Genomic DNA, 13,443 nt, shown 5'->3' with positions numbered 1-13,443 from the left:
CAATTGATACTAGCTCAATTGCTAAATTTAAATCTGAGATGGATAACTTTTTAGAAACCAAAGGTATTAAGGGATATGGACCAAAGGCAGGTATATGGAGCTAGATCACAATCAGCCATGATCTTATCAAATGGCAGAGCAGGCACGAGGGGCTGAATGGCCTACTCCTATTCCTATGTTCCTAGGAGTGTTTGCTTCAATAGGATGGCTGGCTTTCTCAGAGAGCAGGGTGCCATCGATGGCAAAGAGACACTTTCATTGATGCGGCATCATTTATGAATAGAAACGGGTTCTGCTACATCTACGTTCTGCTTGTCTGTGATCATTACTCTGGTAGCTCCCATGATCCCTTTGTTCTAATGCCAGCCATACTTAAGGGTCCTGCCTGTACATCTGGCTGGCTGTTGGGCAGCCAGGAGTATCACCAACTACAATCCTGAGCCTGTGAGACCCTTATCTAAATGACACACTCCTATACCATTCTACGTAGAGACTGCTATCCGAACAGTCAGAAATTATGATTAGATCCAAAAATGCTGCATCATTTATTAGTACAGACAAATCAATCATTCAATCATTACAGCCTACTGCTAGTATCCACCACGGTGCTCCACCTTATGCCTTCAAGTGATCTATTTGCAATGCCTCACCTCATGCTCCCCTTGGCCCCCTGATGTCAGGAGTGAGAACTGGCTGGCTCTCCTGTACAAATGAATTCTCAGGGAGTACTCATGGCAATCTTCTTACTGAATTCTGGTCCTGATGAGGACCAGCTTTTGGCTGCTGTTTGCACATTTGTTGCTCGGCCCAATGGAAGGTTTCCTTCTTCATGAAAGCTCAGCATGGACATGAAGGAGTTCACATATGTCTCACTGTCCTGAGAGACAGTGGTATGCCTGCCCTCTGGCTCCTGACATTGGATCCAATGAACCCCTAGATTGTTGACTGGCACTCGCAATGATCCAACAGATGTCACACAAACCATGGCCGAGTACAATCATAGAATCAGAGAAAGTTACAGCACAGAAGAATGCCATTCGGCCCATCGTGTCCATGTCAGCCGAAAAAGGGCTATCTAGCTGAATCCCATTTTTCAGCGCTTGGTCAGTAGCCCTGTAGGTTACGACACTTCAAGTGCCCATCCAAGTACTTTTTAAATGAGTTGAGGGTTTCTGTCTCTACCACCCTTTCAGGCAGTGAATGCCAGACCCCCACCACCCTCTGGGTGAAAAAATTTCTCCTCATCTCCCCTCTAATCCTTCTACCAATTACTTTAAATCTATGCCCCCTGGTTACTGACCTCTCTGCTAAGGGAAATAGGTCCTCCCTATCCACTCTATCTCGTCCAGTCATAATCTTATATACCTCAATTAAATCTCCCCTCAGCCTCCTTTGTTCCAAAGAAAACAACCCCAGCCCATCCAATCTTTTCTCATAGCTAAAATTCTCCAGCCCTGGCAAATTCTTGGTAAATCTCATCTGTACCCTCTCTAGTGCAATCACATCTTTCCCATAATGTGGTGACCAGAACTGTACGCAGTACTCAAGCTATGGCCTAACCAACGTTTTATACAGTTCTAGCATAACCTCCCTGCTCTTATATTCTATGCCTCGAATAATAAAGGGATCTGTGGGCATGCACTCCAAGGTCCCTCTGTTCCTCTACACCTTTCAGTATTCTCCCATTTATTGTGTACTCCCTTACCTTGTTTGCCTTCCCCAAACGCATTACCTCACACTTCTCTGGATTGAATTCCATTTGCCACTTTTCTGCGCACCTGACCAATCCATTGATATCTTCCTGCAGTCTACAGCTTCCTTCCTCACTATCAACCACATGGCCAATTTTTATATCATCTGCAAACTTCTTGATTACACCCCCTACATTCAAGTCCAAATCATTAATATATACCACCAAAAGCAAGGGACCTAGTACTGAGCACTGCGGAACCCCACTGGAAACAGCCTTCCAGTCGCAAAAACACCTGTCCACCGTTACCCATTGCTTCCTGCCACTGAGCCAATTTTGGTTCCAACTAGCCACTTTCCCTTGGATCCTATGGGCTTTTACTTTTTTGACCAATCTGTCATGTGGGACCTTGTCAAAAGCCTTGCTAAAATCCATGTAGACTACATCAAACGTGTTACCCTCATCGACCCTCCTCAAAAAATTCAATCAAGTTAGTCAGAAGCGACCTTCCCTTAACAAATCCATGCTGACTGTCCTTGATTAATCTGTGCCTTTCTAAATGATGATTTATGCTGTCCCTCAGAATTGATTATATCAATTGAATATCTAACTAATTAAAACAATTGATTGCATATTCCACCAGGTTGCTAGTGTAGAGCCATGGAATGCAAGACAGCAACCCAAGCCAGTCCCAGCACCTTCCCTATCAGAGGCATCCCCAAAGCCGACATGCAACTGCCACTTCTCACCAGGTGGCCTGGAATGATTGGAAGCTATCCCTAATATCAGAGAAAACATCGGTGGATTCTACCACCTTTGCTCACAATTCTTGTACATTATGGGAGGCTGCCCACGGAACTTCGACATGTAGCACGACCTGGACAACATCCAGGCTTGGGTTGATGTGTGGCAAGTAACATTCGTGCCAGTCAAGTGCCAGGCAATGACCATCTCCAACAAGAGAGAGTCTAACCACCTCTCCTTGACATTCAACGGCATTACCATCGCCGAATCCCCCACCATCAACATCCTGGGGGTCACCATTGACCAGAAACTTAACTGGACCAGCCATATAAATACTGTGGCTACAAGAGCAGATCAGAGGCTGGGTATTCTGCGGCGAGTAACTCACCTCCTGACTCTCCAAAGCCTTTCCACCATCTACAAGGCACAAGTCAGGAGTATGATGGAATACTCTCCACTTGCCTGGCACCCCATCCACCACCCTAAACATTCACTTCCTTCACCACCAGTGCACTGTGGCTGCAGTGTGTACCATCCACAGGATGCACTGCAGCAACTCGCCAAGGCTTCTTCGACAGCACCTCCCAAACCCACGACCTCTACCACCTAGAAGGACAAGAGCAGCAGGCACATGGGAACAACACCACCTGCACGTTCCCCTCCAAGTCACACACCATCCTGACTTGGAAATATATTGCCGTTCCTTCATCGTTGCTGGGTCAAAATCCTGGAACTCCCTTCCTAATAGCACTGTGGGAGAACCTTCACCACACGGTTCAAGAAGGCGGTTCACCACCACTTTCTCAAGGGCAATTAGGGATGGGCAATAAATGCTGGCCTCGCCAGCGACGCTCACATCCCATGAATGAATTTTAAAAAAGTGTTTCATGCTCAGTTAGCATTTTCTTTTTAAAAGTAGATCTAGTGAAATCAGGGTTCACTGACTCCTCAGCCATAGGTGGAAGTCGCTGGCCTCTGATCCTCAACTAAGGATACCTCCTCTTCCAGAATTTCCTCATCTTGACATCTAGGACAGGATTTTAAACTGTGAAAAACTGTTGGATTGGGGGCGGGGCATTGAAAATTGCAACAATTTCAGACTCATCCCCAATCCACCCATTTCCAGTTTTCACCGGGGCAGGACGAGAGACAGGTAACCAACACGCTCTCAGGAGGCGGGTTGGTCATTAAAACCTTTCAAGGAGGCTGCGGGCCTCCATTTTAAAAGGTTTTGCAATTGCAACCTCTGGGGGCCAGGATTCCCAAGCCTCCTTCTTCATGCCGCATGAGAGGAGGCGAGAAGGCCCGAAACTGCAGGTAAGTGCTTTTCTGGCACAGCTTGTGGGCCCGGAGGAGCAGGAGTGCTTTCCTCAGGCCCAACAAGCCTATCTGCAGTGATGCCACCATCGATCGCAGACCCCCCCACAACGATGGTGCCCCCCCCACCGATCGCGGACCCCCGCGATGACCCCCAATCCCAACCCTCCCCCCCCTCCCTCGGTGACTGACACCCGATCGCCCCCCAATAACCTCCGATCTCCCCACATGACTGACTCCCCTGGTGACTGACCTCTGATGACTGACCTCCCACCCCTCACTCGATGATTGACCCCTCCCCATTCCCCCCCCCCAATGACTGTCTTCCCATTGACTGACCTCCGATGACCGATTTCCCCCCACCCCACCCCTCCGATGACTGACCCCCCATGACCCCGTGCCCACCCATGCCCCCCCCCCCCCCCCCCCCGCCAATCCATACAATCTAAGACTTACCTGAACACTTACCTTTTCACGTCCTCTTCTGTGTTCTGTTCCCGTCTGGCTGAGACCAGCCTGTCAATCAGGACGGCCTGTCGGACTGCAAACCGACAAAAAAAAAGACGTCCTTACATCAAAATCATAAGGACGTCCAGGAAACCCGTACTTCCGGGTTTCCCGTATGCAATTCAACCCCCCTGCCCCCTTCCTGGCTCTGGGTCAAAGTCCTGGCCCTAGTGCTCTATAATTTCCCCTGTGAAATCCCTTTACTGGAGGGGCCTTTGTGTGTTGGGTTCTGCTATGTTAGATGTGTCTCATAAGAGCATCAAGGGTTTGATAGATGTTTGTGGGTTGAGCGATCAGGTCCATCTCCAACCTTCTTTTTGCCTCATCATCTGCATTTTTTTTGAGCGAGCAAGGGAACTATGGCATTACAACATAACACAGAAATGAATGTATTGCATTGGTACAAGGAGTATAAATAAGCACTCACTCGGTAATGCTTAATTCTCAGAATTCTGATGACGGCTTCTTCGGTTTGGTCTTTCTGATGATCAGGTCTGTTAATTCAGAAGAGGACGATTAACCCTCTGCTGTTACGGACCCTCCCACTTCACTGTCACCAATCCTTTGTCACCATGACAAGTCTCCCCAGGATCTGAATTGTTTCCTCTTTATGGAGGAGCAGTCACGGTCTAATGAAAGCCTGCTTCCCCCAGCCTTCCATTCTCATACACTAGGAGCTTTCTACTCCCAACGGAAGAAGGCAAGTATTGTTAGGGGCAATACAACTGTACAGTGGAGCAGATATCAACAGTGATGGACATGCTGATATTGTGGTTACAAGAATCATTTGGATGTTTCAATCAATCAGTAATCAAAAGCATCCACTACAAACCTGTAGCTTGTGGTCATTCTAATGAGTCTAACAGCATAAATGTTGCTGTGTTAAGCAATTTGTCAATCTATGTATGGGAATGGTGAAGACTCACTTACAGCTTTCAGATGTTCTGTGCTAATACGCCAATGTAACAAGCTGATGCAGGCCCAGGACCCAGTGGTCAATTAAACATGCAGACAAGACCCTAAAAGATGTGAGGTTTATTCATAGAAACATAGAAAATAAGAGCAAGAGTAGGCCATTCGGCCCTTCGGGCCTGCTCCGCCATTCAAAATGATCATGGCTGATTGTCTAACTCAGTATCCTGTTCCCGCTTTTTCCCCATATCCCTTTAGCATTAAGAAATATATCTATCTCCTTCTTGAATACATCTAATGACTTGGCCTCCACTACCTTCTATGGTAGAGAATTCCACAGGTTCACCACCCTCTGAGTGAAGAAATTTCTCCTCATCTCGGTTCTAAATGGCATACCCCGTATCCTGAGACTGTGACCCCTGGTTCTGGACTCCCCAGCCATCGGGAACATCCTCCCTGAATCTAGTCTGTCTAGTCCTGTTAGAATTTTATATGTTTCGATGAGATCACCTCTCATTCGTCTAAACTCGAGTGAATATAGGCCTAGTTGCCCCAATTTCTCCTCATACGTCAGTCCTGCCATCCCCGGAATCAGTCTGGTAAGCCTTCGTTGCACTCCCTCCATGGCAAGGACATCCTTCCTCAGATAAGGAGACCAAAACTGCACACAAAACTCCAGATGTGGTCTCACCAAGGCCCTGTACAACTGCAGTAAGACATCCCTGTTCCTGTACTCAAATCCTTTTGCAATGAACGCCAACATACCATTCGCCTTCCTAACTGCTTGCTGCACCTGAATGCTCGCTGGTGTACAAGGACACCCAGGTCTCATTGCACCTCTCCTTTTCCCAATCTATCACCATTCAGATAATAATCTGTCTTTCTGTTTTTACAACCAAAGTGGATAACCTCACATTTATCCACGTTATACTGCATCTGCCATGTTCTTGCCCACTCACCCAACTTGTCTAAATCACATTGGAGCCTCTTTGCATCCTCCTCACAGCTCACATTCCACCCCAGCTTTGTGTCGTCTGCAAACTTGGAAATGTTACATTCCGTTCCCTCATCCAAATCATTGATATATATTGTGAATAGCTGGGGCCCAAGCACCGATCCCTGCGGTACCCCACTAGTAATTGCCCGCCACCCGGAAAATGACCCGTTTATTCCTACTCTCTGGGCCCGATTTTAGCACCCGCTATCGGGTGCGTTCTCGGCGGGGGGGCCCCGAAAATCGCGAAATCCAGGTGCGGGACCGGATCGCGCCTCGATCCCGCCCACTTCCGGGTTCCCCGATGACGCGCCGGCGTGCGCGCGCAGCCCCTGCTGGTGGGAATCCCGCAGGCAATTAAAGCCAGCGGGATGCCACTTGAGAGTAATTACTTTGCTTGTTCAGGTCATTAACTGACCTGATTAAGGGACTGTGTGTGATTTTTGATCAAACATGGGACTGTTTCAAACGCTGGGGGAAACACTCCCAGCTCGAATGGACGTGTTGCAGCTGTCAGCCTGTGGCAGCTGCAAAGGTCCATTTGACAGGTGGGGGAGGGGAGACCCTCACCCATTGCAGGAGGCCGCTCTGTCACTTGGGACAAAGTTTGGCCTCCACCACCCTCCTCCTGATGGTCGAAGTCACCAACCTGCACACTTACCCCGCGGTCCGGAGACATGTACCAACCTTGCGGACCCCCTCAGATGTACATCTTGCGGATGGGGGCCGCCGTAGCTGCAGTCATGACCTCCTCGGAGGGCGAACAGCATCACCAGCCTCGCCATCCACCTCTGACACGTGGAGCTCCACAACAGAGTGCTGTGACACATTCACCTGTACAGCAGGAGGGAGGGCTACCGCAGAGAGAGATGCATCGCAGAGGGCACTACCCTCGCCACACGTTCCACAGACCGAGGCTCAGCCTCCTGGACCTCTGTGAGCTGCAGTGCACATGGAGGCTCAGAGTCACTCGACATGTAGCCGTGGACATCTGCAGTCTCATTCATGCCGAGCTGCTTCTGGCTGGCCCGTGCACCATCTTCCTACCTGTCGCTGTCAAAGTCACCACTGCCCTCCCGAACTTCTGCTCCACAGCCTTCCAGGCTGCAACCGGGGACATCCCCGATGTGTCTCAGTCGTCTGCGCAGAAGAGCCCTGCAAATACACCTACACCCACTCTGCAGTGACACACTGGGTGGCATCAGTGGTGGGTCCTCATAGTGATACCCAGGAGCGGGCAGTATTGCACAAACCGGACAGGATTCGCGAAGACATGGCAGTAGTGGTGCCAATATAATGTGTAATGTGAGTTGTTCTGAAATTCAATAAAAGTAACAACCATGACAAACCCTCAAACACCCTTGTGCATCCCCTTCATGCTCACGACACGTTTGCCTTACGCTGCCTACTGCACATATGTGATGCATGCCCTGTGGCTGCAGCACAGGTGGTGGCAGGTTGAGTGGGGCTGGCCGTGAGAGAGATGCACGAGAGGGTGAATATGGGATAGAGCCATGAGATTGTATGAGGATTGGGTTGAGTGGTAGTGGTGGGATGAGTAGTGGCGAGGTGAGTAGGTGCAGGTAAGATGAGGATGAGGTTTGAGTGGGTATGAGGAGTGATGTGACAGAGTAGTGTTGGCAGTGCCGAAGGAGATGTGGGGTGGGGGCAGTGATGTGGCAGACGGAGTGTAGGGGAACGACTACGTATACTCACTTTGGCTGACCTACTAAGGTCATTGGAGCGCCTCCTGCACTGTGTGCAGGTGGGCGATATGTTGGTGGCGCAGGTGACCCCCTCTGCCACCTCGAGCCAGGCCTTCCTGGTGGCGGAGGCGGGCCACTTCCTCCCGCCCGCCGGGGGGAAGATCTCTGTCCTCCCCCTCCTCCTCACCTCATGTATTGATACCTGGAGTGAGGCATCATTAGACTGGGAGCAGCCTTCCCCCTGGGCTGCTCCATGCAGTTATCTTTGCTATTGGTTGCAGCATCTGTCAGTGGAGGACTGCCCCTTTAAATAGAGCGCCTCCAGCTGACAGACCTTACTGCGCTTGTGCAGCCCGCCCGACGCTCAGATCAGCAGCGTGGAACCCGGAGGAGCAGGTAAGTGAATCCAATTAGTGGTTTGCCTGCTACGATCGCACGGGAAACCCACTAATTTCACCGGGCGCGTTGGACCACCCGCCGAGAACCCGCACCCCTGGTAAAATTGGGCCCTCTGTTTCCTGTCTGTTGCCCAATTCTCAGTCCATGCCAGCATATTCCCCCCAATCCCAAGTGCTTTAATTTTGCACACTAACCTCTTGTGTGGGGCTAATCAAAAGCCTTCTGAAAATCCAAGTGCACCACATCCACTGGTTCGCCCCTATCTATTCTACTAGTTACCTCCTCAAAAAACTCTAGTAGATTTGTTAAGCATGATTTCCCTTTCATAAACCCATGCTGACTTTGTCCAATCCCATTAATGCCTTCCAAATGTTCTGTTATCACATCCTTTATAATAGTCTAGCATTTTCCCCACTACTGATGTTAGGCTAACTGGTCTGTAATTCCCTGTTTTTTCTCTCCCTCCTTTTTTAAATAGTAGGGTTACATTTGCCACCATCCAATCTGTAGGAACTGTTCCAGAATCTATAGAATTTTGGAAGATGATCACTAATGCATCCACTATTTCCAGGGCCACTTCCTTTAGTATTCTGGAATGTAGATTATCAGGCCCTGGGGATTTGTCAGCCTTTAGCCCCATTAATTTCCCTAGCACTATTTTTCTACTAATACTGATTTCCTTCAGTTCCTCCATCTCACTAGACCCTTGGTTCCCTAACATTTCTGGGAGATTATTTGTGTCCACCTTTGTGAAGACAGAACCAAAGTATGTGTTTAATTGTTCTGCCATTTCTTTGTTCCCCATTATAATTTCCCCCATTTCTGACTGTAAGGGTCCTACACTTGTCTTCACTAATCTTTTTCTCTTGACATATTTATAGAAGCTTTTACAGTCAGTTTTTATGTTCCCTGCTAGTTTACTCTCATACTCTATTTTTCCCCTCTTAATCAATCTCTTTGTCCTCCTTTGCTGAATTCTAAACTGCTCCCAATCCTCAGGCTTGCCGCTTTTTCTGGCAATTTTATATGTCTCCTCTTTGGATCTAATACTATCCCTAATTTCTTTTGTAAGCCACAGTTGAGCCACCTTGCTTGTTTTATTTTTGCGCCAGACAGGAATGAATAATTGTTGTAATTCCTGCACACGTTCTTTAAATATTAGCCATTGCCAATCCACCGTCATCCCTTTTAGTAAAGTTCCCCAATCTATCATAGATTCAGGACCCTAGTTTCGGATTCGACTACTTCACTTTCCATCTTCATGAGGAATTCTATCATGTTATAGTCGTTCTTCCCTAAGGGTCCCTGCACAACAAGATTGATAATTAATCCTTTCTCATTGCACAATACCCAGTCTAGGATTGCCTGTTCTCTAGTTGGTTCCTCAATGTATTGGTCTCGAAATCCATCACGTACGTACTCCAGGAATTCCTCCCCCACAGTATTATTGCTAATTTGGTTTGACCAATCTATATGTAAATTAAAGTCACCCATGATTATAGTTGTACCCTTCTTGCATGCGTCTCTAATTTTCTGTTTAACTCCCTCCCCTACATCTCCACTACTGCTTGGGGGCCTATAGACAACCCCCACCAATGTTTTCTGCCTCTTGGTGTTTCTTAGCTCCACCCATACAGATTCCACATCGTGATTCACCCACGTGGGGTCTTGCAGCGATGAACAAGACAGTGATAGGTATAATTTTCCAGCCTGCCACTTAAAAAAAAAAATTTCTTCTTTCTTTCTTTCTTTCTTTCTTTCTTTCTTTCTTTCTCAGTTCCTTCATCCTTCAAACTCCTCTCTCAGCTGAACCATTTCCCAATTTTTTATTCTTACAGGCTGGGAGTCGTTCCTGATTAAAGGCAATCAAGGTCAACGATTTCTTCAAGTCATGCCGCCTTTTATGTAACTTCTTAAAGTGCTATCCCTATTTCAGACACAGAGCTCTCAACATCCTATGGCTTACATATCGTCCTTCTCTCACTCTATTACAGCCAGCTGTATGCATACAATAAAGTCAATCTGGTGCCCAAATGCCTCCTGGCAGAAGCAGGTGTTGAGACTTACCTTGCTCTCCCTCGTCAGGTCATTAAATTTCTTGGAGGAGGTGGCACTTACAGCCAGTACAACCACTTTCGACTTTGCTGCCACCACTAACCAAGCAGCCCATTTCCCCCTTCTTCCAGGCAAACTCTCCCTTCTTGTTAATTCTGTCAGCAATACCTCCAGTTTACTCTCAGCAAAATAGGCAGACCCTCTTATTCCTCTCTTCTGGTTGGCCATCTTCTTCATCTGGCTCCTTAGGCTGTGTTGCTCTTCTGTTTTCAATCTTTTAAAGTATGCCTCTAGCCATGAATTTCTGCAACCCTCTGCACTCCTAGCCACTGTCTGGCATTCTCCAATGGGAGTCAGTCAATCACTATGCAAATCAGCTGACCCCCAAAAACACCCCATTTGACAGGCAGTAGTGGCCACCTACTTAAGATAAGCCAGCAAAAGTCTAATTTACTGCTACAGTACATCTTTGAAGGGGACAAAGTATTTTGACATGCTAATGTGTTTCTTGCAAAGTTGTTACACCAGAAGAGCACTTCCTATTAACTATTCAATTGAATTAGCCAGACTGTATCTCATTATCTTTTTAGATTGTTTTGTAAATAATGAATTCACCCTGTAATCTCATTAGGACAAGAGAAACTGCTTTTATCTCAAAGTGGAATCCTGGACATAAATGTTACAGAACTACCAACAAAGACTCAGTTTGGTTTGTCTTGCCAAAAAGTATGGGGATGAATTAGGCACCTCAAACTTATACTTAAGTAATTTGGACGACAACTGTATTCTGTTTTTGCTGATGAACAAAATTGCTTTCTCCTTTCTGAGAAGTTAATGGAAAGGAAAATTGGGCAGGGTGTATATTGGGCGGCCGATCCACCTCTGCCCATTTTACGCCCCCGCCAAAGTTGAAAGTTCCGTCCTTCTAGTACCGAATCGGACAGTTCAACATCTTGTCTATAGTGCTCGCTTCTGTAACAATTCTATTTATGAGCAAACTTGCTTAAGTCTGTACAAAAAGTGGCTGGAGTGGTAGATATTATCCATCTTCTGAAGTGACATCAGATATAGTGGAATCCTATGTACTACAGAGTAGTAACTTATAACAAAATGGAGGATTCTTTGAAAACAAAAGCAGAAAAAAATGGAAATACTCAGCTGGTCAGGCAGCATCTGTGGAGAATAAGAGGTTAGTCAGTCGATATTTCAGGTCTTCAGAGCCTTCCTCAGGATGTATGTAGATAATAATTCATGTATGTGTATCTAGTGCATCCATCTAAGGCAAATCCCATCACATGGATTTTTGGGAGACAGATATACAGAAAAAGAATTGCCTACAAAAATGTATCTCTGTGTAGAAAAGATCTGATGCAGTTGGTGGATGTTGGGGAAGTAGAGCTTTTGTAAGAAACAAAGGATTCCCCAGATAATGCTGTCAATGAAAAAATACACTATAAAATAATTGAACTTAATTTCAGAAATGCAATGTTTGCTATTTTCAATTAATCTTAATTTTGTTGTATAATGGTAAATATGCACTGGGATTTTAATTTCATGGATGTTTATCATTCACAATAGCAGCCAATTAAAATACTGATGTAAACAAAGCAATTATAGCACTTACATATGCAGAAAACAGAAGGAAGAAAATCAGACTTAGTTTAATTTAAGTTTTGAAATTGAAAAATATCACTGATGTCAAGCAGATTTTACAAAATTCATGCATGAATCATAATTTTTTTCCCCAGAAATTCTGAACAATTAAATCGCAGCAAACTTAGAAAGAAAACAGAAGGGGTAACCTTGTCAGGTTTTGCTCCCAGTGGAGCCTCACTAGACAAGAACATTATAGAAACATAGAAAATAGGAGCAGGAGTAGGCCATTCGGCCCTTCAAGCCTGCTCCGCCATTCAATATGATCATGGCTGATCCTCTATCTCAGTACCATATTCCCGCTCTCTCCCCATACCCCTTGATGCCTTTTGTGTCTAGAAATCTATCTAGCTCCTTCTTAAATATATTCAGTGACTTGGCCTTCAGAGCCTTCTGTGGTAGAGAATTCCACAGGTTCACCACACTCTGAGTGAAGAAATTTCTTCTCATCTCAGTCCTAAATGTCCTACCCCGTATCCTGAGACTGTGACCCCTCGTTGTGGACCCCGCAGCCAGGGGAAACACCCTCCCTGCATCCAGTCTGTCTAGCCCTGTCAGAATTTTATGTGTTTCAATGAGATCCCCTCTCATTTTTCTAAACTCGAGTGAATACAGGCCGAGTTGACCCAATCTCTCCTCATACGACGGTCCTGCCATCTCAGGAATCAGTCTGGTGAACCTTCGCTGCACTCCCTCTATGGCAAGTATATCCTTTCTTTGGTAAGGAGACCAAAACTGCACACAATACTCCAGGTGTAGTCTCACCAAGGCCCTGTATAACTGCAGTAAGACATCTTTGCTCCTGTACTCAAATCCTCTTGCAATGAAGGCCAACGTACCATTTACCTTCCTAACTGCTTGCTGCACCTGCATATTTGCTTTCAGTGACTGGTGTGCAAGGAAACCCATGGCCCTTTGTACATCATATTTCCCAATCTATCACCATTTAAATAATACTCTGCCTTTCTGTTTTTCCTTCCGAAGTGGATAACTTCACATTTATCCACATTATACTTAATCTGCCATGTATTTGCCCACTCACTCAACTTATCTAAATCGCCTTGAAGCCTCTTTGCATCTTCCTAAAAACTCACGATCCCATCGGTCCATCTCCGACCTGTATCCCGATCTAGCAAGGCTCCAAACTTGGAGCGGAGTCTTCCAAAGTTATCACTAATATACTATAAGCCATATGATCTCTCACCTTGATGTCTCTGAAAGCAGTAGCACCACTCATTGTTGGAAATGCGACCATCTTTGTATGTGTCACATGAATTGAAAAATGGTTTCATGCACTGGTCATGGTTGTCAAAATAAATGCTTCCCAGTTCTGACTGATCAAGCAGCAGGTCATAGTTTGTGTCCAGTCTGTTAAACATCCACCCAAGTGAGTCCTTGCAAATTGGTAGAATGCTGGTGTCAAATCCTAAGGAAAAGAGGGGAAATAGCAAGTGATCTTTTTATAG

At 46.4% G+C, this 13,443-nt stretch overlaps 1 protein-coding gene across 3 annotated transcripts in view; it reads right to left on the bottom strand.

Moving 5' to 3' along the window:
• spock3 (SPARC (osteonectin), cwcv and kazal like domains proteoglycan 3) overlaps window positions 1-13,443 on the bottom strand; it is a 565,624-nt gene that overhangs the window by 25,858 nt on the left and 526,323 nt on the right. For all 3 annotated transcript variants that reach the window (XM_067991144.1, XM_067991135.1, XM_067991152.1), the window contains one exon: window positions 13,182-13,403. In XM_067991144.1, coding sequence (XP_067847245.1) covers window positions 13,182-13,403 — 222 coding nt within the window. The remainder of the gene's footprint in view (window positions 1-13,181; window positions 13,404-13,443) is intronic.

Source organism: Heptranchias perlo, chromosome 1 (genome assembly GCF_035084215.1).
Source record: "Heptranchias perlo isolate sHepPer1 chromosome 1, sHepPer1.hap1, whole genome shotgun sequence".
Lineage (NCBI taxonomy): Eukaryota > Metazoa > Chordata > Chondrichthyes > Hexanchiformes > Hexanchidae > Heptranchias > Heptranchias perlo.
The sequence above is the reverse complement of the archived record's forward strand: the minus strand, read 5'-3'. Positions and strand labels throughout refer to the sequence as shown.